The 25,137-nt window shown below is 44.5% G+C and overlaps 1 protein-coding gene across 1 annotated transcript; it reads right to left on the reverse strand.

Moving 5' to 3' along the window:
- Positions 1-632: 632 nt before the first annotated feature.
- Positions 633-24,185, reverse strand: LOC310765527 (calcium-activated chloride channel regulator 2-like). The gene is made up of 14 exons (XM_083620610.1): positions 23,932-24,185; positions 17,269-17,406; positions 15,473-15,623; positions 14,180-14,288; positions 13,388-13,556; positions 11,879-12,106; positions 11,111-11,338; positions 9,539-9,716; positions 9,236-9,342; positions 6,703-6,924; positions 5,849-6,119; positions 5,125-5,295; positions 3,347-3,583; positions 633-2,151 (listed from the first exon to the last, which is right to left on the reverse strand). Exons 1-14 carry the CDS (start codon positions 24,109-24,111, stop codon positions 1,724-1,726), a joined length of 2,817 nt encoding a protein of 938 aa, XP_083476736.1. The 5' UTR covers positions 24,112-24,185; the 3' UTR covers positions 633-1,723.
- Between the last annotated feature and the right edge of the window lie 952 nt (positions 24,186-25,137).

Raw genomic sequence — 25,137 nt, forward strand, 5'->3', positions numbered from 1 at the left:
AGTGATAAACGTAGGCCAGGCGGGTTTGGGAGTTCAACTTCTTGTGGCTTCTGAAGTACCCTGCATTTGGCCTTTCCACACCTTGTGGAATGAGAGGGCAGCCCCTTCTCTAGTTGCTTTGGGGGCAAGCTTGCCAGAGGACTCGATGGCCCTTGTGGTCTCTTCCAACTCTATGATTCTATGATTCTAGGACGGTGCTGCTTTGTGGGCTGCAGTGAGGTTTTGATTTCACAAGAAACCCACACCCTTTCTGTCAGGTGCTGGTGTGGTTGCTCAGGAGCAAACAGGCAAGACTCCAACCTGTCTTTTTCAAGCTTTATTATCTGTACAAACTTTTTACAGTGCAGAGCGTCGCAAGGCCATGTCTGCTCAGTCGCTAGCAGAATCTGGGAGTGGGCAGGCCTTATACCTCCCCCAACATAACAGTCACTCACCCCGTTGCGGGGATTCGAACTGCCAACCTTCTGATCAGCAAGTCCTAGGCTCTGTGGTTTAACCCACAGTGCCACCCGCATCCCGTTCACATCATAGATTTCTATAAATATCATATCAGCTATTTTATTTGCGTACCCAGGCGGAGACCCCCTGGCCCCGAGAGACCACCAGAAGGAATAATGACTTGTGACAACGTGTTATGGAATTAAAAATTGGACAGAACTTTATTAAATCTTTCAGATGTAGGAAAACATTGGCTTAGGCATTGGGCGTGTATCCCTCCCAGCCCCCCAGCCAGAGGAACTGGGGCACCTCAGGGTGAATGGGAAATGGGAGGGTGTACAGCAAGATGCTTGTGTACGCAGGCAGCCCACCCCATATCCCCGCAATGCAGAGGAATTCACTGACAACCTTTCAGTGTATGGCCAGTGACTCCCATTTTACAAACCCCTTTAAGAGGGGACCCTGAAGCTCTGGAGCCAACCGCATGGTTGCTGCCGGCTCCACCTCCTATTTAAGCAACTGGCTCCACCTCCCTGCGGAACTGATTGGCTAACTGAGGTTTGGCGGGAAACTTCAATGACTAACACAGGGAGGCAGGCCAGCCCAACCAGCTGGTGGGTCCCACATGGCTCGAGGTGCTGCATGCGGTCCCGCAAAGGGCGCCCACAAAGGCAGGCGTGAGCACTCATTTCGGTCCCTAATTATCACTAAACATAGATTTCTCCTTTCCCCCCACTGCTGCCACACACTGGCTCAACGTTTTCATCGAGCGACCCACCATAATCCCAAGATCTCTTTCCTGGTTATGTTATATTTGTATAGTTAAAGCTATGGTTTTCCCAGGAGTGATGTATGGAAGTGAGAGCTGGACCATAAAGAAGGCTGATTGCCGAAGAATTGATGCTTTTGAATTATGGTGCTGGAGGAGACTCTTGAGAGTCCCGTGGACTGCAAGAAGATCAAACCTCTCCATTCTGAAGGAAATCAGCCCTGAGTGCTCACTGGAAGGACAAATCCTGAAGCTGAGGCTTCAATACTTTGGCCACCTCATGAGAAGAGAAGACTCCCTGGAAAAGACCCTGATGTTGGGAAAGATGGAGGGCACAAGGAGAAGGAGACGACAGAGGACGAGATGGGTGGACAGTGTTCTCGAAGCTACCAACATGAGTCTGACCAAACTGCAGGAGGCAGTGGAGGACAGCAGTGCCCGGCGTGCTCTGGTCCATGGGGTCACGAAGAGTCGGACACGACTAAACAACAACTAAACTTCAAAAGAAGAAAACGCCTAAACTGCCAATGCTGAATCTGAATGTGATAGTATGGCTTCATCAATTGCTACTTTCTTCTTTTTCTTCGAAGTCCATAGAACGGTGCTTACAATAAGACAAGAAGCAACCAATAACAGCAGCCCACATGTTGTCAGAACGACTGCTAAGGCACCGTACTTGGCAGGAGCAATGTGAGTAGCCTCCCCAGGAATAATAAGTGCTTGGGCTATGTTGGAGAGGTCAGAGTACAAGGAAGACTTATCCACTGTGCGGACGCCCATGTAAATTAGGGTGACATTTGCCGAGGCTTCTGGTTTAAACACAAACATTTCCTTGGAACCTGCTGGCTGAGGTGCCAAGCCGGAGATATTTATGGGTACAGCGTTTTCAAATTCTTCCCTCAGTTCCAGAGAACTTTGGCTTATTCTCACTTCGTATCTTGCAGCTGGAATAAAAACCAAGATAACAAAAGGCTATAAAGCATTCTTTTTTTCCTGCAATTGCCTGGAAGTAACAGGATTCAACACTTTTCACCCCAGGCTATTGCCTATTTACAAGAAAGTGCCCTCAGAATTGCAGCCTTTGCCAACCAAAATAAGCAGACAATACTACCAAGCAGGATATAATTAGCGAAAGACAATGGTTTCAGTCTAAGGACACAATAGGTCACCAAGGGCATTTTTACCATTGTCAGCACTCAGAGGCAGATACAAATTTGCGTCTGAACTAACATGAGGGCAAGTGAGCCCTGCAACAAAACATTATACTGTGTTGCTACCCTCTTTCACTCTGGAGCCCCCACAAACTGGATTACCCAGTCCTTAAAAGTTTGTTTTGGGGTTTCCACCAAAATATTTTTTTAAAATAATAACAATCTGCAAATATTGGGGTTTTCTCAAGCCTGTTGATATCTCCCTTCTTGTACAGAATGGATAGAGCCATTCTGGTTACATCAGCAAGGCATTCCTATCTGGATAGCTCAGTTGGTTAGAGTATGGTGCTGATAAAGTCCAGGTTGCAGGTTTGATCCCCGTATGGAATAGTTGCATATTCCTGCATTGCAGGGGGCCGGACTATATGTATAAAAGCATGCAGAGCAACTGATCCACAAACTGAGACTACTGGGGCAAAACTACTGCAGTAAAGAGCAGGTTTAACTAAGAGAGGATCACCGCCAATACTTGCTATGATAATATTTAAGAAGGAACAAACAAGGAAGGAATTGTTTGGTTTCCAGTTTCCCACTACAAATAGGATTTCCAGAGTCCAAGTTACAGCAGAGATGTGCAGAGGGTCGTTTTGAATTAGAATTCTGTTTTACTTATATTTATGGGTCTCAAAAGTATATATATCCAAAGCTCGGTGCACATCCAATATGGATTTGCTTGCAGATTTTATCAACGTAGTTTAAAACAGGGTTTCCCAAACTTGGGTCTCCAGCTGTGTTTGGACTACAGTTCCCATCATCCCTGACCACTGGTCTTGCTAGCTATGGGTGATGGGAGTTGTAGTCCGAAAGCAACTGGAGACCCAAGTTTGGGAAACACTGGTGGTTGTTTTTTGGGGTTGTTGGTTTTTTTAAAACACCCTACTTTTAAACAGTTTTCATTAGCAAAGAAAATAAGAAACACTGAACCTACCTTGTCCCTGGTCAAAGTCATCCCCTGGAGCTGTCCAGGTTAAAACAATTTTGTCCTCTTCTGTTCTGGCATCCAAATCAGTAATTTTGCATGGTGGGAACACATCCTTATAGGGGCCAGTGGGAACTCCAGATATGGTGAAAGCACTCCCAGCAGCTATTCTGCTGAAGCCCCCAGAGCTGATGTGTGAATCTTCACTATTCATCAATGGCCTCGGTGCATTCATCTGGATTGTACCTATGCCACACAAACATAAACAAATACACAAAAGAGAGCTAAAGACCAGCTGAGCATGCTTCCAATGAACTAGCAACTAATGGACTTTGGGGCAAGTAGGCCAGAAATGAAATAAACAACCTGACAGCAATGGGTCCCTATCTCATTGGTAGAACCTGTGTTTTCCATGGAGAAACACCCAGGTTCCGTCTAAGGTAACAGCTTTGGGGATGCCCAGTTAGAGCACTGGTTTTGCTGCTGCAGGGCTGGAGTGAGGCTGAGACCTCGTGGCTGCAATAGAGGGGAGTGCTGGATTGGTTCAGAGGGCCACTGATGGTCCCTCTGATGTAACCACACAATCCTGACCTTGCTGCTACCCTGCCCAGCCAGGTTAGCCATTGTGATGCCCGTGGCTCTATCCCTGGAAAGCCCTTGCTATCCAGTAGCAGCAATAATCATCTCCATTCCTTCTAATACTGAGTTTGGTTCGTCCGATGCCTATCCCCTTAGAAGCAAAATGGGGCTACCCCAATACAGAAGGTATGGGCTTCTTCATATTATGGAGACTCACCAAATATGTAACAATATAAAAGATAAAGGGACCCCTGACCATTAGGTCCAGTCGTGACCGACTGAGGGGTTGCGGCGCTCATCTCACTTTATTGGCTGAGGGAGCCAGCATACAGCATACAGCTTCCGGGTCATGTGGCCAGCATGATTAAGCCGCTTCTGGCGAACCAGAGCAGAGCACGGAAATGCCATTTACCTTCCCGCCGGAGCGGTACTTTGACGTGCTTTTGAATTGCTAGGTTGGCAGGAGCAGGGACCGAGCAACAGGAGCTCACCCCGTTGAGGGGATTCGAACCGCTAACCTTCTGATCAGCAAGTCCTAGGCTCTGTGGTTTAACCCACAGCGCCACCCGCGTCCCTTCATGTAACAATATATGTGCTTGCAATTTCAATTTTTATTTTAAAAGCTGCTAGAAACCAATGTCCTGAAAGAAGGACCTATGCCCAATGACCTCTACAGAATGATGAGGGTGATTTGGCCACAGAATGCTGAGGGTGCCAAATGGGGGGGGGAGTGGAAGGAAAGAAAAATATCCTGTCTGAGACCTTAACAGGCTTCATCATCCTTCAGAGAGGATAACTGGGTTGGGCAGAAAGGAGAGCTCAGCACAATAAAGCTACAAAACACACTACGGAGGCTGAATGTTTCTAGGATGTATGCATCTAGAAATATTTCATCCCAATGGACCATTCATTTAAACTGCTTGGATCTGCGTGTTGACGAGTTTTTTTAAAACTAGTTTCAGCTTTCCATGAAGTACAGCCAATACAGCCTGGCGAGAGTTTTCCACATGATTATGAAGAGAATTCAAAGAGCCAGCCTGTGGCCATGACATAGTTGTCTCCCTAAATATTTCCATAGCGGTGCTTGTGCAAAGTAGTGCTTCTTCTCGCTGAAGATGTAATACACTGAGAACACCTTCTGTTCAAGTCCATGGAGGTAAACAAGTGCTCAAGAGCACGGCTTGACGACTGACATCCCAAAGCCTTACCGTTTGTTATGTAACCAGGAATATACATTGCAGGGCTCCAGAGCGTTGCAGGGTATGGGCTAATTGTCTCGCTGTCCCTCTGGACGCGGACTTTCAAGCTATATCTTCCGTTTTTCGCGAAAGAAAAGAGGTATTTAGAATACACACCATCATTTTTTATCGTATCTGCACCTGCAGCAGCGAGGGAATACAAAGACAAAAAGTGTTTAATCTGCTTTGGAAAAATCCTCTTAGTCTGTGCTTGAATCAGCCAGTTTCTGCCACCCCACAAAAAAATTCCCTAAAATATAATATTGTTTAAGTAATGGTGAAAAGTACCACTAAGCCTGCAATTCTATACATATTTACTTGACGGCAAGCCTTATGGGACACACTTCTCACTTCATACTCCATTGTATTCCATTGCCATTCAACTCATATACAATTGATTTTCCCTTTATACCTTCTGGACTTATAACTGTCATTCATATTTGGACTTCTCCAAATTTTCCAGTGCAATTCTCAGTCAAAAACCTTACCCAAATGTGTTTAAAATATGTGTTTTAGGATAAAGTACATTTTTTTGGCAATAAAATACACATTTTCCAACTTAAACACACATTTTTTCTATGGATTTTTTTTGAAAAAAATATGATGTGCAAACAGGACAGGAATCTGACCTGAAGCAGATTGATCCATTCATCAGCTATAACTAAAAAAATAAACTTATAAAAACATATGTTACCTGCACCATTGTCAAAAAGGTCCAAGATAATTGGATCTCCACTCTCTGGCTCAATAATGGCAGTCACATTTGCACCAAGAATGGGAGAGAAGCCTTGATTAACCTGTGCGTACACAATCATTGGACTTGGGTAGGCGTTTGTATCTTTATTTGTGTGGGTTCTCACGGTGATGGTAGACACGTCAGACTTTACGGCTCGCGAGGTCACGGTCATTGTGAGGACTTCAGGGAGCCCATGAGAGTTAGTGAGTAAGTATGTCCAATCCCCAGCCTGAAAAACAAATTTATATATGCTCAAAAGCATTCAGCCTAAATAGATTTTTTTTAATTGGGTTTTATAAACAAGAATAATGCTGTAGAAATAAGTACACCAAGTTTTCTCATGCCACTTGTATATCACAAAAATAGCATAATAAATGTGGGGAAATATCTAGAACAGATGTTTCATTATTAGTGGTCAAGATGTACTTTCTTGGTTCACGAATTGGTTTAAACAATTAGAAAGAAGAAGGGGGGAAAGGAAAAGGGGAAAGGGAGTTGAAGGGGGTGTGGCAAGTGGGGTGGGGTGGTTATGCTTCTATTATTCTACTTAGTGTGTGTGAGGGATTGTGTCAGCGTTACTTGTGTGGGTTCTCTTCCTATTCACCTGACGTATTTCCTTGGTGGTGAGAGAAGTTGGGTGTGGCTTAAGGTGTGGTTGGTTGTCTTTGATTGGCTGTAGTGAGAATTGTTTTCATGTGTGAGCAGGGTGTGAGTGTGTATTTATGAATCAGGTTAGCCAGATTGATTCGTATTATTTTTCCATCCAAAGGCAAGTCCCCGATAGAAACAACTGAAGGACAATTCACTGTTACCTCAGCAATCCCTGGAATCTGCAGGCGAGCTGTGCGGAAAAGTGGGTCGACATCAAATTCCCCATTTGTAAAGTGTTTTCCTCTAGGGCCATGAAGAACGATCCTGGGTTCCTTTGTCAGCCACGTCACTATGAAAAATGTGTCGTTTCCTACTGTGCTGTCAATAATCGTCGACCTTTCAATCTGACCATTGCCCTTCACCCTTTCAGCCGTGCTTTCAATCTGTACAAAACCAGAATAATGATAACTTCCCATTTGCTTTGACACAGGCATGGCCAGTCTTGGCCCTCCAGATGTTTTGGGACTACAATTCCCATCATCCCTGACCACTGGTCCTGTTAGCTAGGGATGGTGGGAGTTGTAGTCCCAAAACATCTGGAGGGCCAAGACTGGCCATGCCTGCTTAACATATCCTCTTTTGTCATGTAGCAATTTAAAGCAGTTGAAATATTCCATTTGGCACACGTTGACATCGCAATGATCCTTTATCGCATTTAAAAACGCTACAGGTGACAAGCAATTAAAACAAATTAACAAAGCCAGATAGGGGCACAGAAATCCCCCAAAACGAAATCCACACCTTTTCAGCCACAGCCATGTTCCAAAAATACTTTCTTTGCTCACTCTGGCAGATGAGTACTATGGCAATTGCAGAGCGAGTAAGCAGTTAAATTCCTTCTGGATTCTCCCTCCCCAGCCCCCCAACCCACCCCCAAAAGAAGACAGCACACATCACAAAACAGCACTTCAACCCTTAGGCTGCAATTTATGGATTTCAATGGAATGGAAGATTCATACTTGTGTTGAGGATTACAGCCTTGATTGTTATTCACCCCTGTGCTTAAAGGTAAAGGGACCCCTGACCATTAGGTCCAGTCGCGGACGACTCTGGGGTTGAGGCGCTCATCTCGCTTTATTGGCCGAGGGAGCCGGCGTACAGCTTCCGGGTCATGTGGCCAGCATGACTAAGCCACTTCTGGCGAACCAGAGCAGTGCACGGAAACACCGTTTACCTTCCTGCCAGAGCAAGTATTTATCTACTTGCACTTTGATGTACTTTCAAACTGCTAGGTTGGCAGGAGCTGGGACCGAGCAACGGGGCTCACCCCATTTTGGGGATTCGAACTGCCGACCTTCTGATTGGCAAGCCCTAGGCTCTGTGGTTCCTTTTATAGGGATGTGGGTGGTGCTGTGGTCTAAACCACTGAGCCTTTTGGGCTTGCTGATCAGAAGGTTGGTGGTTCAAATCCACACAACGGGGAAGCTCCCTTTGCTCTGTCCCAGTTTAGCCATGCTGGCCCCATGACCCAGAAAAGCTGTCTGTCATCTCGGCCTGAAGCGAGATGAGCGCCGCAACCCCATAGTCAAGTTTGACTGGGCTTCACTGCCCAGGGGTCCTTACCTTTTACCTTCTTTAGGTACCTATAGGCCCTTTTATAACTTGTCATGGGCTGCATCAACAAGCAGAGCAAGTATGTACATAATTAAGTTGATAACTAAGTAAATTGAGCTATTAAGGTAAGTTGTAAGATTTGCACATTCCAGACAGAAATGACAAAGGGCCAAATTAAACATGTCACCACAGTTTATTGGGTTTTTAAAAAAACACGAATATCTGGTTCTGGGAAAGGAGCTGGTCAGGACAGTGGGATGGGAAATTAGTGAACTGAGAGGAAAGGGAGGTGTAACCCTTTTAGAGCAGTGGGTGTGACTCTGGAATGCTTTCATTGTGTTTTCTATGCTTAAAGCAGTTTTTTATGCTTCAAGTAGAAGGTACCTTTGGATTGGTGGGCCTGGGAAAGATGGTTATCGCAAAGAAACTTCCTTCTCCCTCAATTTTCAAAAAAAGTTTGTTTTTTTTTGTTCTGGGTGTTGTTACTTTATTTTTTTTTAATGTGGTGATAAATATATAAATGCATAAATTGTATGTATACTGCTTTAATTCATCCACACACACACACACCCAAAAAAGATACGCATCCCACCTGAAACATAGACAGAGGCAATACTGAGAGCTGAATGAGCGATCAATTGCTTGTAATGCCACAATGCCATTCAAACTGTACAGCCTGAGGAAATTAAGCTCACGGTGCAACTGACTGCATGCATACCTGAGGGATAGCTCCATCAGTAAAGCATGAGACTCTTAATCTCAGGGCCTTGCGTTCAAGTCCCATGTTGGATGAAAGATTCGGACAGAATGATCTTTGTGGCTGCTTCCAAATCTATGGTTCTAAGACTCTCTCTCTTTTTTTATTACATCTGCCTTCTTCTTCCCAATATGCCCTCAATTGACTAATTGTTGTCCAAGGAGTCATATCAAATTCAAATAATACAAAATTTGAGATAAAATCTAGAGCTGCAGTATGAGATATAAGGGGCACCCGTTCTATTTTATCAAACTAAAATAATGTTCTAAAATAATAGCTTAGGAACGTGTGGGCTCCGGAACTGCTTTCTCCATGCCTCCTATTAAAATGTATTTGCCTTATTATGTAAAACAGCAAGATATACAGTATCTACATGAACAGACCTGGACAGGCTGGTGGCTGGTATCTCCATCACTTGCTACAATGGCGCTGAAGACGTCTATTAGGCCAGTTGAATCTTGTCTATCAGTGACAAAAAAACTCAGCCCCCCTGAAAAAGAGAGTATAAGGAGATATCTTAAAAGTTGAATAAAAAATTAACTTCATTTGACTAGGTTACTATTTCAGAGATTAATGGAGCTGTCCAGACTTTGGCTCACATTGAATTTTCCTTTGAAATATTCTTGTTTGTTTAATGAGCAACAACCACAAAGGGTGTTTGCTATTGCTAAAACAGACAGTCTTACCTGTCATTTTGCCCAGTTGTTCCAGTTCTTGGGATGCAGACTGCCCCAGAGCGATGGTATGAACGATTAAGCCAGCGTCAATGACATCAGAGAAACACTTGCTAAGTGGACTGTCGTCTCCACTGGTCAATAAGATGATTTCAGAACCAGAAACACTTTCGTCATGCTTTTTAATTACCTGGAAGCAAATAATTAACCACTAATATGAAGGACACTCGGTAAATTATCCTGGCAAAGAAAATGTCACAAGTTAAGAGACTCCTTAATACTTCACTATATTGCTGTGATTCCTATCCACAGGACTAAAGTCATGTATTTCCAAAGATTTGTATACTGACAACTTTTGGGAAAAATAAGGCAATGAAAAGCACCCATTTCTTTGATGGTTTTAATTGTTTAATAGTAAGGGTTTTGTGGAATTGTTATGTTTTATAAATGCTGAGGACATCAGCAATGGGAGCAAGGGAGGAAGCAAATCTAAAAAATAACTATGAAATAAATAAATAATAATAATAATATCTGCCATGTCTAGCCTTATGCTCATCACTTATTTATCTCAGTCTTAGTATTCCTAATCTGCAAAATAAGACGTACCGTATTTTTTGCTCCATAAGACTCACTTTTTCCCTCCTAAAAGGTAAGGGGAAATGTGTGTGCGTCTTATGGAGCGAATGCAGGCTGCGCAGCTATCCCAGAAGCCAGAACAGCAAGAGGGATCGCTGCTTTCACTGCGCAGCAATCCCTCTTGTTGTTCTGGCTTCTGAGATTCAGAATATTTTTTTTCTTGTTTTCCTCCTCCAAAAACTAGGTGCGTCTTATGGAGTGAAAAATACGGTATTTAACAACAGGACACAATTGACTCAAGCCACTGTTTTGCCCTGGCTCTAGGTGCCAGACCTCAAGTTTTTAGGGGAGGAAATCTTCGAGCCTAAAGTCAGCCTACTTCTGACACAGCAGATGCTTATTATCGTAGGTACAGAACTTCACCCTCATCAACATATGTTGTTGGTTTGTTTTTTTTGTGGGTGGTTTTATGGTGCTGTTATTGCTCAAGTCCTGCGTGTAAGCTTCCCACAGGCATCTGTGAGAACAGAATGCAGGATTAAATGAGTCACTGGCCTGACCCAGCAAGATCTTCTATGTTCTTGTTTATTTTGTTGCAATTTTGCAAGCTGTCAACTCCCTTGCTGTGTTTTTATGGAAGTGCATGTCAACCAAGAATTTAAGTCCTATGAAGACCAGGTGCATCTTATTAAGTTCCGTGCATAAAAGACTGCAACCTAAACAAGGATTATGAGTCTGAACACTTAACGTGGGGCTCATTTCGGTTTATTTTTATTCCGTTTTAAGTTTTCTATTTTTCCTTCTGTATCCCGATTTGCTGTCTCTTGTTAGCTAGATAGAAGACCTTTCCAAATTCTTTTCTTTTCAATTGCATTTGGAAGTTCTGTTCAAAAACACTGGGTGACTACACAATTGCCCCGCAAGAATAGTTCCAGTTCCTGCACCAAAAACCAAAATGTTCCTATGAGCCGAAATGTGGCAAGAGAGGCAATAATAAATAGGACTCGCCTGCAGCGCCAGCTGTACACCCGTGCAAACATTTGCTCTGTCGCCGTATGAAGCAACTGGCAAGTCAGAAGCAAGCTGCTTCCGTATATCAGCACTCGTTACTTGCCGGATCTGAGATTTTACTTCTCCTCCTTCACTGAATGTGACAATCCCAACGTAGGAGTTCTCTTCCACAATTTGCAGTAGATACACTTCTACTGCCTGACGCATCCGAATGATTCGATTGTTCTGTAGGAGGTAAAATATCACCTGTTATTCATTCACCCACAAATAATAATGCGACATGTTTTCACAGAAACAATATCAGGCAGGGTATACTGCCTGTTCAAGAATTCTCTTACAACCAGAAAATTTGCATGTGGTTCTCCCAGCAGAAGACTTACTTGGGAAAAAAGAAAGAGGTATCATTAAAAGTTTATTCTTCTTCTTGGTAATGCGAGAGGTTAGGATAAAATGGAATAACAATAGTCCCATATATCTCCCCAACCGCAAGATGTCTGTGACAAAAGTATCTCTCACTAAACGTAAATGAACTGTGAAAAAAACCATGAATTGAAAGTAGAGATGATAGATGTGCCTTTCCCTGTTTGTGTTTGTTTTGTAATACAAAAAAACTTTAATAAAAACAAATTTTTTATTCTCCGACACTAACCTGACATCGGTGATCTTTAATAAACTCTGTAATTGATAGCACTTTTGAAAACAAAAGCAAGGGAATTTCAGTTTCAGAGCAGGTGTTCATTTTTGCCTCAAAGAGTAAGACTTTACCTCATCCATGCTGCTGGAAAAATCCAAGACTAAACAGATCACTCTGTCTGTTGCTTGTAAAAGTGAGAAGGTCGGGGGCAAAGGACTGTTTTTGCTGGTCAGAGGAATATCGGATTTAAAGTCATCAGAGCTCATGATGACATCCCATGTGCTCTTGTAACTGCACATCCTGTTCTGGGCATTGAGAGCTTCAGCGTTATGGTTGCTTGAGTCACAGAATTCAAACACCTGAAAACAGAAAACAGCAAGACAGTTCTGGGCACCACAATTTAAGATGGATATTGACAAGCTGGAACGTGTACAGAGGAGGGCACCCAAGATGATCAAGGATCTGGAAGCTGAGCCTTATGAGGAACGGTTGAAGGAGCTGGGTATGTTTAGCCTGGGTAAAGAGGAGACTGAGAGGAGATGTGATTGCCATCTTCAGATATCTCAAGGGCTGTAACATAGAAGATGGAGCAAGCTTGTTTTCTCCTGCTCTGGAGGGTAGGACTCAAAACAATGGCTTCAAGTTACAAGGAAGGAAATTCCAACCAAACATCAGGAATAACTTTCTGACAGTAAGAGCTGTTTGATGGGGGGACTGACTCCCTCGGGAGGTTGTTCTCTGAGAGTGCTGTTTAGACTCTCCTTCTTTGGAGGTTTTAAAGCAGAGGTTGGATGGCCATTGTTTAGGGATGCTTTAGTTGAGATTCCTGCATCACAGGGCGTTAGAGTAGATGACCCTTGGGTCCCTTCCATCTCTACAATTCTATGACTGTGTGAAACACTTGCAGAAAACATCTCCATTAGTAAGCACAGAAATCGCACACACACAAGGGCTTAGAGAGAAAGGCTCCCAGCTCTCCGAGTGCTGTTTCCATCCCATCTTCTTCTGGAAACGAACAATTGTGAATGATAAAAACAGATTGCCCAGAATATCCAGGAAGTTGTGACGATTTGCTATGAGGTAGGCGGAAACCAAGTGGCTGGTGCCAATTTGCCAAGTGGAAAAATTCCTACCAGGCCCCTCAACGGCGACCAACCAAGGTCCATAGCAAGGTCAGAAAGAAAACCTTATAGGGTGGGAGGGCGGAAAAAAGCAGGAACAGCTAGCAGGCTACAAAGAGGGAGATCCCTGGCCGCGTCCTGCCTTTATAGGGCAGGCCCCACCCCCGAGGCAGCTGACTGGCCGGCTAGGGGGTGATGCAGCCAGGAATCCTCTCCAATCACGCGGGGCTGCTGCGCGTGTGGAGAGGCCGTGAAGCCTGCAACCCCACCTCCTCCTTAGTGCGGAAATGGCTTTATGAGCAATACGTTCAAGAACATCACCTAAACACCTGGGAAGATATAAGCCCCCTTTTCTACATGCAACCTTCAGCCACTGATCCTTCAGATGCTGCTGGACTCCAACCACCCCCAGCCAGCATGCCCAATGGTCAGAGATGGGGGAGATGCAGTTCAGCCACAGTTTCCCCATCCCTGAAGTACAGGAAACGTCATGTACGATCTCTCTTGAACTGTACTTACAGAAGATAAGCTTTGCAAGTACATTATGGAGGATGATGCATTTTGTTCCTTGTCGTGTATAAAAGTGCACCCTTCTTTTAAGAGCCCTGTTGCCTGATCAATGACACAGCTGCCTTCAGTGCAGGATTCTTTCTCGCAGACATAAATTCCCGTTAGGTCAGAAGAACACCTAGGAATAGGCACAAGGCAATCGGGACATGAACATATTGTGCTCCCCAAGGGAGTGTGAGTGCAAAAGAAAACAAACGTTTAAAACTTTTAAAGAAACATGAAGCAGGTAATTTTTATTCTGAAAAAAGCACACCTGTGGCTGCGGCTGCATCAGTCTTTACAAAAAAGAGCACAGTTAGAGGTGATTTATTTGGTGGAGCATTGAATTGCCATTATATATAAGCGAGTTGTCTTACGCCCACAATTCTTGTCATTGTTTATGGCTTGTATTGAATGAAGTTATTACAAGCACGTTATGTACAATTCAGAGTTCCTTTTTGGGCCGACCAGAAGAAGATTCATGAAACAGAGATTGAAATCCAGGCATCTCGTTGTCAGGATCGCACCATCACAAGTATATACAGAGCGAATCGCTCTCATGAACTTAATTCAGGAATATTTGAACTGTTTGGCTGAGATACTAAATGGCACATGTCATTATTATTTTGGCATTGTAGATATTATTTAAGATTCCATGTAATAGAAGGTGTTGAAATGCCACACATTATTGATAAGGTGTTTTTTGCAAACTATATACAGAGTTGTTTAGTTTGAACACACCTGCACATACACAAATTTTACCTGGTGGCTTTCACCTGATTTTGACTCGATATGTAGAAAGGCTTTTCACTGTCATATTCATCAAATACCCCCCATCGAAGGTGGGCCCACTCATGGACGAAAAGCTTGCCTGTATAAATAAAAGCACAGAAATTGCATTGCGACACTTGCTAGTAATCTAACACAGTCCCATAGAAGCAAACGCTACAGAGCAGGTAGTGTTACAGGAAAGGGGATTGTGTGCTTGACTTGTAAGACAGGAAGAGTTCAAGTTCCTGTACTGACACCCTAACTCAGCGGTTCTCAACCTGTGGGTCCCCAGATGATGTTGGACTACAACTCCCATCATCCCTGAGCTCTGGCCTTGCTAGCTAAGGATGATGGAAGTTGTAGTCCAACAACATCTGAGGACCCACAGGTTGAGAAAGGCTGCCCTAACTGGTTGAGCCTTCCCCCAAAGTTGAATCTGCAAGCTTCCCAAACACAAATCTGGTCTTGAGACCCTTAAACAGTCACTCTTTAAATTGTAAGTCATTGTAGGGAACCCCAGTGACATTTTTCTTGGCTATCGGTTGCAGTGAAACCCCCAGCCCCAGCCCAGTTAGAATGCCTATTGCAGCTTACGAAATGCAGCTGTCCAAGTGTCTTAAGGCTGCCAATGGCACCAGTTTGTGCCAATTTTCAGCAGCTGACACCTTCCCAACTTTGTCAGTGCCTTTATCGCAAGAGAATATTTTGGAGAATTTCAAATATTTCCCTAGCAGCACAGCAATTGAGAGATTGTATTATCTCTCGATTGCTGTGGTGCTAGGAAAATATTTGAAATTTCCTCTAGCAAACAGAGCATGCCATGTAATAAATTTCCTTTTTAAAAAAACCACTGCTTTTAATCAATTATTTCCCCCCATTATCTGAAAAGTAATATGTAGCGCCACAAACATGATACTCTATGTCCCAATTCAAATGGTTTCAAGATTCAACAACCAGTACTTTATTTCTGTTTTTAAAATGTTGTGAGTTTTTTTGGAAGGACCAGTTCCCTTGTGTTGATACTGAATGTTAACTATAGGTGGATTTATCACAATGGCATATGGTATGCAATATATGTATAAATATATATATATATAAACTTTACAGTGTGATAAACGTTTATTAAAAACTAAAAAGAGTCACGTATGAAGACACCGTTACTGTTAATTATTAAAGATATTCTTTGTTGATTATGATGCAGATGTGAGATTTTAAAATTGTACTTTTTTGAAACACAAAAGGTAACGGAAGAAGAAAGGTAATAATTATTAGTTTAGGATTTACCGTGTGGTCCATAGATTCCAATCGAATCATTATTTACCAGGAAGTCAGAGGTGAAATGTATGTATTTTCCCTTTTCTCCACACCCTCCATATTGCAATGTGTATGGATCGTGTCCATGTTTCCAGTAAGGAGGAGCAACAATGACATCTGCCTAAAATGAAAGTTTTGTTTAATGAGCAGGTTTGGAATAGGTACGCTTATTATTAATTACTGACAAAAGCAGGAGTTCAGTCCAACAATTACTTACATGTCATAAGTCAGATTTCATAATACTCTCCACCCCCACCCACCCAGAACAGACACACTGGAATATAGTAAACATGTTTTTGAACTGCAAAAGTACTAAACTGCACCCTTTTTAGTCATACTATGAGATTGCACTTGACAGTGAAATCTTATGCATGCCTACTCAAAAATAAGACCCAGTCAGTTCAATGAGGTTTACTACCAGAGAAACGTGAAGAGGAATGAAGTCTCAACATACAGTAAGTCCTAATGCTTGTTAATTAATAACAGGGGCACCAACTATAGGGGGCTTTGGGCACCTGGGCACCCACAAAAATGTTGTTGTGGGTGCTCAACACCCACACGAGAGGGGGCCCCCACAACCTCTGAGGTTTTGCAAGGCCTCGGACAGCATCTCTGAGGCCTCAGAGGTGCCACTGGAAGTCAGGTTCTGAGAACAGGGGGCGTGCATGACGTCATGATGCCACACACAGTGGGCACCCATAACCTGGGACCCAAGTTGGCTCCTCTGATTAATGATAGCATCAACACAGCACATTTAAAAGCTGGAAGGTGTGAAGAGGCACACAAATGCACTGTGGGTGTGGGCAGTAGATAACTACAGTGGTACCTCAGGTTAAGAACTTAATTCGTTCGGCCGGTCTGTTCTTAACCGGAAACTATTCTTAACCTGAGGTACCACTTTAACTAATGGGGCCTCCTGCTGCCGCTGTGCCGCTGCTGCACAATTTCTGTTCTCATCCTGAAGCTAAGTTCTTAACCCGAGGTACTATTTCTGGGTTAGCAGAGTCTGTAACCTGAAGCACTGTAACCTGAAGTGTCTGTAACCCGAGGTACCACTGTACTGTATTAGCTGTACTTACCACATGATCAGAAATAACCTGCTCTTTGTGCTATTAGCAATGGAGCGTACAAGATTTGTTCTGAGCAAATCTTGAAATGACTTTACACATTATGTTCCCCCCACAAATAAGGTATCTTTGAGATTCACTCGCTATGCAAGCAAATAAACTCATAGGACGGGATATGCTGTTCATTCAACTAGTAAAATTTATATACCACTTGATTGTAAAAAGCCTCAAAGCGGTTTATGGAGAAGAATAAAACAATGAGATAATCAGCAAAAACAGTAAAATGCAACTGTTTAGAACAAAGATAATTAAAATCAATGATAAGCTAAAAACCAGATTAAAGCACAGGTCAAGATTATACATATCTGGATATGCTTGGCCAAACAAAAAAGTGCATGTATTATATGCACGCCTGTAGCAAACCAGCATCTATTAGGATCAGAACAATCTTGAGAATTTTGGATCCAACTAACGTTTACATTTTTTAAAAAAGCCCTACTAACAGAGTATCCAAAGGCATTACCATTTAGTACTGAAATGAGATGAGCACTGCACCCCATAGTTGCCTTTGACTGAACTTAATTGTCCAGGGGTCCTTTACCTTTTACCTTTACTGTGTTCAGCAACTATTTTAACTGGAGGCGGATGGATGGAAGAAATGAGGAATAGCAGGCCCAGGTCACTGCCCTTAATACGTACCTTTGTGTACACCTCTTGCGTTGGCTTTGCATAATTGTTTCTTTCCCATGTTGCAGGTATTAAAATTTTGACACTCCCAAAATGAACCCTTCCTTGTGTAGCATTGAACAAGTAGAAGGAAGCTTCAGTAATCATTTCCTAATAAGAGAACGAAATGATAGGAAAGTGGATTGGCGGGAATCATTAGTTCAATCAAGGAGGAAAGTGTAAACTCATAAATCACTATGCAATCATCCAGTCAGACTGGAATGATGCTTCAGAGGGAGGTGGGGGGAAAGGAACATTGATTTGAGAAATAGTGAAGATTATGTTAACCCAGAAATTTTTAATTAATAATTTGTCCTATTCAGTGCTATTTTTCTAGAAAAAGAGGTCCTGAAGTTGGGAATGGTTTAAAGACCCCAAATGGCGTGAAGCTGGTTTGAGAACTAACACATTAAATGGCGGTATTTTATAACGAAGTACAGGATACATAATGCACGTTGGGTGATAAAAAAATCCCAGCACTGGAAGTGCAAGGAGTGTACAGCGAACACAGACTAAAACAACCCATAATAAGCAGCTGCAGGGCTGAGGAAGGCAGGAGAAATGCCAGAAAATGGCTTGGTGGTGATATCTGCATTCCTGAAATGCTTTGCTGCTTATGAAAGCATTTTATGATAACTGAAAAGTGGCAAACCTTCCCCTCGATCCTCATAGCTAAAGGTGAAACTTTTGTGCTTCAAACTGCATAGAAATTCTGCCACAGAGAGCCAGGACACAAGGACTATTTGATCAATTTCACAACGCTTTCAAAGCAGTAGCTTTCGTGCAGCGTGTGTGAAGCCAGATTCGAAACACACACTACACACAGCTTGTCTGGGCAGTTATAATTGCCTCCATAATTTCACAACTGTAAACATGGGCTGAAGCAGCAAAAAGAACCGGCTTCTGTTGCGGCAGAATTCAACTCGCATTAAAACTAGACCTCTCCAGGCCACTCCTTAAATCCACCATCTTAATAGAAGGGTTCAAGCACCATAGTGTCTATATGGTATGTCCATTCTATTAGGAAACCCAATGGGATTTCCAAACCAAGCTTGCCATTATCATGAAACATTTGGATTTGCCTCACACGCATTCTTGAGCTGAGGAAATACAAATCTGTTCTCACAATAAATATTGCTAATTCTAGAAGTATTCTGTACAATGTGGTACTATGCATATGTTTACTCCAAAGGAGGACTTGATCCGATGGGGTTGACTTCTTAGTAAGTGTGTTCAGGAATGCATTCTTAACTACTCCTTCACAGCCCTTCCTTGATACATTGTCTGGAGGCGGTTGGAAGATGGATGGAGGATGGACAAGACAGAAGTACTGTTTTAGGGGGGCAGGCAGTTGTGGAGGACTCCCTGGTCTTGAATGGGGTAACTGTACCCCTGAAGGACCAGGTGCGCAGCCTGGGAGTCATTTTGGACTCGCAGCTGTCCATGGAGGCGCAGGTCAATTTTGTGTCTAGAGCAGCTGTCTACCAGCTCCTTCTGGTACGCAGGCTGAGACCCTACCTGCCCACAGACTGTCTTGCCAGAGTGGTGCATGCTCTGGTTATCTCCCACTTGGACTACTGCAATGCGCTCTACATGGGGCTACCCTTGAAGGTGACTCAGAAACTATAACTAATCCAGAAGGTGGCAGCTAGACTGGTGACTGGGAGTGGCCGCCAAGACCACATAACACCAGTCTTGAAAGACCTTCATTGATTCCCAGTACATTTCTGAGCACAATTCAAAGTGTTGATGCTGATCTTTAAAGCCCTAAACGGCCCTGGCCCAGTATACCTGAAGGAGCATCTCCACCCCCATCGTTCTGAGGTCCAGCTCCGAGAGCTTTCTGGTGGTTCCCTCACTGCAAGAATTGAAGCTACAGGGAACCAAGGAGAGGCCTTTCTCAGCAGTGAAGCCCTCCGTGTGGAACACTTTCCCTTAAGCTGTCAAGGAGATAAAGAACTACACAACTTTTAGAAGACGTCTGAAGGCAGCCCTATCTCGATAAGTTTTTAATGTTTGATGTTTGATTGTGTGTGTTTTTTCTGGTAGCCTCCCAGAGTGGCTGGGGCAACCCAGCCATATGGGTGGAGTATAAATAATTTATTTATTTATTTAGCTAGCTTGCTTGCTATAGTTGCTAAACAGCAATGCTAGAAGAGATTTGCATAAAAGCACCATTTCTCCAGTTAGGAGGAGGCTATTTGCATGGGCACAGGGGATATGTGGGGGAACAACTTTGCATTTCTCATCTCACTGACAATAGATTTATCAGCATCATAGAATCATAGAATCATAGAGTTGGAAGAGACCACAAGGGCCATCGAGTCCAACCCCCTGCCAAGCAGGAAACACCATCAGAGCACTCCTGACATATGGTTGTCAAGCCTCTGCTTAAAGACCTCCAAAGAAGGAGACTCCACCACACTCCTTGGCAGCAAATTCCACTGTCGAACAGCTCTTACTGTCAGGAAGTTCTTCCTAATGTTTAGGTGGAATCTTCTTTCTTGTAGTTTGGATCCATTGCTCCGTGTCCGCTTCTCTGGAGCAGCAGAAAACAACCTTTCTCCCTCCTCTATGTGACATCCTTTTATATATTTGAACATGGCTATCATATCACCCCTTAACCTCCTCTTCTCCAGGCTAAACATGCCCAGCTCCCTTAGCCGTTCCTCATAAGGCATCGTTTCCAGGCCTTTGACCATTTTGGTTGCCCTCCTCTGGACACGTTCCAGTTTGTCAGTGTCCTTCTTGAACTGTGGCGCCCAGAACTGGACACAGTACTCCAGGTGAGGTCTGACCAGAGCAGAATACAGTGGCACTATTACTTCCCTTGATCTAGATGCTATACTCCTATTGATGCATCCCAGAATTGCATTGGCTTTTTTAGCTGCCGCGTCACACTGTTGGCTCATGTCAAGTTTGTGGTCAACCAAGACTCCTAGATCCTTTTCACATGTACTGCTCTCAAGCCAGGTGTCACCCATCTTGTATTTGTGCCTCTCATTTTTTTTGCCCAAGTGCAATACTTTACATTTCTCCCTGTTAAAATTCATCTTGTTTGTTTTGGCCCAGTTCTCTAATCTGTCAAGGTCGTTTTGAAGTGTGATCCTGTCCTCTGGGGTGTTAGCCACCCCTCCCAGTTTGGTGTCATCTGCAAATTTGATCAGGATGCCCTTGAGTCCATCATCCAAGTCGTTGATAAAGATGTTGAATAAGACCGGGCCCAAGACAGAACCCTGTGGCACCCCACTAGTCACTCCAAGGATCACAGTCTATGACTTCCTGAAATTGTAAGTAAGGTTACAAGTCCCTGCCTGTCTGGAACCAGTTACATCGGGGAAGGAGCCAGGAGGGAGGAGTGGAGCAGGAAGTTGTAGGAGCTGAGCGAATAAGCCATGAGAAGTAACACGTAGTTTGCAGAGTCCTGGGCAGGTATATCCAACGACCTTTCTCACCCAGATCCAGAAGATCTGGTGAATTCTGAAAGAGGTGCAACTTCATAATTTTCAGGGTGTGCTGCACTGAAGTCTGCCACAGAAACTCCCTTAATTCCTGACCGCTGGAAGCAGAGACCAGATCCAGTCCAGATGTACAGCAAAAAAGAGGGGGAACACTTTCAGATTTTAAATCCATAATTATAGGGGATCAGGATCCCAAACATTATTCTTTACTATTAAATATATATATATATATCTGGATTTAAGATTACCGTTCAGTTTTTGGCAGCTATTTGACAGGCAGAAATGGTTCATCGCCTTCAGCTTTTTCAAGTGGGCAGGCATAGCCATGTATTGACTATCTGCCAGCCATGCAGCTAGAAGCCAGGGCAAAAGTCTGAGGGTCCTAAATAAATTTAGGAAACCACCCTCTGTGGATAAGCCAAGCCCAATCTACTGTGCATTGCTCAGAAGGAGATAAAAGCCGAGACAAGACTGCACTAATGGATCCCCAGCAGATTTGGCTAAAATATACTTTGCATGCTGTTAAAACCTGTGAGTTAATCCAGAGGTGGAAAAGACGTGGTGACAAGATGACAAAGGTTGTTGTTGAAATGACATTTTATGGGGAAGTGAATGTTTCAGTAAGAATAGCAAGAAATATTAGAGCTGCAATATCCAGTGTGTGTTTGGGAACACCTACTGCTGCAGGCTTACTGAAGCTAAAAGGGGCTGACCCTTACCAGTAATTATTATTTAAATAAGTGCCATTAGTGTGCATGCTGCTGTGTAAAATAAAAGATCATAGGTCTCTTTCAGGAGTAGGTTACCCTCTAAGATTTGACCTAGGGGGGGAAACAACAGGGGCAGCTGTCGTGTGCATAAAAAACAACAGACTTTGAAAGATCATTATCCCTGCCTTCTTTCCCCCTCTCTCTCGGCCCAACCTCACAATGCCCATGACAGCAGCATCTCACACCAAATGCAACAGAATTGTAGAGTTGCCATCTAGTCCAAGTGTCATCTAGTCCAACCACATACAATGCAGGAATCTCAGCTAAAGCATTCGTGACATCAATAGTTTATTTTATTTTTTTTAAAAAACAGTCTTGCAGCACCTTAAAGACTTCAAGCCTAATCATGTCTTACTCATAAGTAAGTCCCTGTCGATACAACTGGGCTTACTCCTAGGGGTAACTAGGGTTAGGACCTGCCCAGAGGTAGAGCATAGGGGGGGGTCAGTAGTGCCCCCAGGGCCGGATTTAGGTTTGATGAGGCCCTAAGCGGGTGTCGCTGTGGGTTAAACCACAGAGCCTAGGACTTGCTGATCAGAAGGTCGGCGGTTCGAATCCCCACAATGGGGTGAGCTCCCGTTGCTCGGTCCCTGCTCCTGCCAACCTAGCAGTTTGAAAGCATGTCAAAATGCAAGTAGATAAATAGGTACCGCTCCGGCAGGAAGGTAAATGGCGTTTCCGTGCGCTGGTTCGCCAGAAGCGGCTTAGTCATGCTGGCCCCATGACCTGTACATTGGCTCCCTCGGCCAATAAAGCAAGCTGAGTGCCGCAACCCCAGAGTCGGTCACGACTGGACCTAATGGTCAGGGGTCCCTTTACCTTTACTTAAGCTACTGAAGGCAATGGGGCCCTTTATATGTCCAGCTGTCCTTTGTCAACAACAAATTGTCACAGTTTTTTGTGTTGAATATATGCTTTATGGTAATTTACAGACCTAATTGGGGGTTCCCCTAAGCTATAGCTGGTTTAGCTTATACGTAAATCCGGCACTGAGCCCCCCCTTAAATGCTTGATCCTGAGCAGCAACCGTCCTTCAGAGAGGCAGGCTGCCTTCTGTCTTAGGTTCCAACTGCATTTATTGAGACTAAAGTACCCATTTACAAACTATGCGCCCAAAGTCAGCATCAGCGGAAGCCAACAGGGCCGTTCTGTAGTGCCTGGTGTATATACTCGCTAAAGAAGAAGAAGAAGAGGAGTTTGGATTTGATATCCCGCCTTTCACTCCCCTTCAGGAGTCTCAAAGCGGCTAACATTCTCCTTTCCCTTCCTGCCCCACAACAAACACTCTGTGAGGTGAGTGGGGCTGAGAGACTTCAAAGAAGTGTGACTGGCCCAAGGTCACCCAGCAGCTGCATGTGGAGGAGCGGAGACTCGAACCCGGTTCCCCAGATTACAAGACTACCGCTCTTAACCACTACACCACACTGGCTCTAATGCTAAAGGAGCATTAGGCAGAATAAGAGCGGTTGACGGTGACACCACCGTGCATAGATGAAGGAAGATATTTCTCCCCCCAATACCAGCTGAATGAAAGGATGCAAACAAGCAGGCAGTGGGCCTAACGACCTTTGTTCTTTCAAAGTGCACCTTCAGATCACAGCGAGCATCCTTGGGATTCTACACTTTCCTCCGTGAATGCTTTGGATCTGATCAATACAAGGGTAGCTGTAGCTCTTGCTGAGCACGGAAATGAGAAAAGTACTTCGCAAAAGGTGCAGAGGAACAAATGTGTTCAGAAACACCGCATGTTTGTGGAAGACGCCTCGACGTGCAGCCACGGAACAGAATTTTAAAGAACAGATGCATCAATACATTTTGCGTAAAGGCGCAAAGGGAAGTCTATGCAACACCACTAGCACCGTGACCAACTCTTTAAGGCGGGTGGGATGTGCAACTGCTGGATTTCTCATAGAAAACCCCCCCTGAACGCATTAAACTGTTGAGAGTCGCGAAATTGGCACAAACAACCTGCCACCTTTTTATAGCATTAGAGCTGTGTTTTGCAAACAAAGAATATTTGCACCCTTGCAACTGAAGACTCGTGCGGAGTTCAGAAGAGCAGGGAGACAATGGGAGCATCTTCAATGTGCTCAGTCGTGTCCGCTGGTAAACTAAGAGGGGCAGGGGCAGGCAAAATCTGAAGCACCAAGGCGCAAAGGCAATCCAGGTGGCGATACATAACCGCAACGCGGAAGGTGTGCGCGATGCCAAAGTGGTAAAATGACAATCGTAGGCAGGCAGAGCCATCAGGACTTAGCTGCGATGCCCGCATTGCCGGGTGGGGTTGGGGGGTTGGACTGGATGACCTTGCGCGGTCCCTTCCCCCTCGGGTCCGCTTCCCGTCACCAGATGCGCAAAGTGTCCATTGGCAACAGCGCCGGTTGCCTCCTCCCTTCATCTTTTACCTTAAGGCTGGAGACGATTTTCGCCTCTTGGGGGACTGAGGGGTGAATGGCTACCAGCAGCCCCTGGTAAGCGCTGCCCTTCAGCGTCGCGGCGGTGACCCCTCTTCCGAGGAGCTGCAGGAGGGCGAGACCCACGCTCAGCCCCACGGGGCCAGCCCCCGCGTCGATTTTTCTGGCCATCCTTTTCTGGAGGAGCACGTCGGAAGACCGCAACGCTTCCCTCGCAAGACAACAACGCGCGGCAGGTTTCGTTGCAGCTGCGCGCAACGATTTGGAGATTGCAAAAACTAGGCGCGTCGTATGGAGACGGGATTTGTGTTCTGTGGTTTTGTTTTTTTGTCTTCCCTCCCCCGCGGGCGCTCCGGATTTCTTCACCTTCTCTCACTTCAGCTGCTTCTCGAGGTCGGGAAAATGGAGAGTTTCTCTTGCGCATGGGTTGTTCTCCCTTTCAGACGGGACGCAACTTCTTCTGAAATCGCAGCCCTCATCCCAAGTTGCGCTCGCCTCTCCCGGAGAAAAATCGTGCATGGGCGCAAGGGAAGCTGATAGATCGGGTATGTGCCCCCTCACTGGACGGCCTTAAAGCAGATAGTCCCCTAGCGAGGGTGGAAGACAGAACGCGCATCTTCCTGGCACCTTGGCAGCTGTAATACCACGTCGAGCAGAATTACTTATATTTAAACAAGTTTAATCGGCCTTTTGTCCCAGGTGATGTTTACCATCAGAATGCATAAACGTAGCATGAGTGGCAGTATAATACAAATATGTATAGATTGTGGACTTTCCTTCCATGGAGGTTTTTAAGCGGAGGTTGGATGGCCATCTGTCGTGGATTTCTGCATTGCAGGGGGCTGGACTAGATGACTCTTGGGGTCCCTTCCAACTCTATCGTTCTATGATTCTATGTTAAAAATCTGAGCGCAACCAAAGTAGCCAAATGCCCTTAAAGACCCTGAGACGCCACTTCAAAAGTCGTGGAGGAATATGCTATTCCTGAGAGTGGTATTGCATGGCTTTGAGGGGTCACTATAAAAAAAGGAGTTGTACGCTGACCCTTTGGTGTGGGTTCATACAGGCAGCAGTTTTAGCTCCTCCGGGAGTCTTGTGTGCCATAGAGCAGGTTTGAAGAGCTGGCAGCCTTCCAGATGTTGTTAAGACTAGGTAAAGGGACTCCTGACCGCTAGGTCCAATAGCGGACGACTCTGG

The sequence above is a fragment of the Podarcis filfolensis genome, assembly GCF_964270895.1.
Source record: "Podarcis filfolensis genome assembly, chromosome: 6".
Classification (NCBI taxonomy): domain Eukaryota; kingdom Metazoa; phylum Chordata; class Lepidosauria; order Squamata; family Lacertidae; genus Podarcis; species Podarcis filfolensis.

Bases quoted from the DNA above. Each gene is read 5' to 3' on its own strand.
- LOC310765527 (XM_083620610.1), bottom strand. From the start codon at position 24,111: ATGGCCAGAAAAATCGACGCGGGGGCTGGCCCCGTGGGGCTGAGCGTG. The intron at 13,557-14,179 runs GTAAAATTTGTG...GCCTATTCCTAG, and splicing joins AATCAGGTGAAAGCCACCAG to GTGTTCTTCTGACCTAACGG. The intron at 6,120-6,702 runs GTAACAGTGAAT...TTTGTTTTTCAG, and splicing joins AGATTCCAGGGATTGCTGAG to GCTGGGGATTGGACATACTT.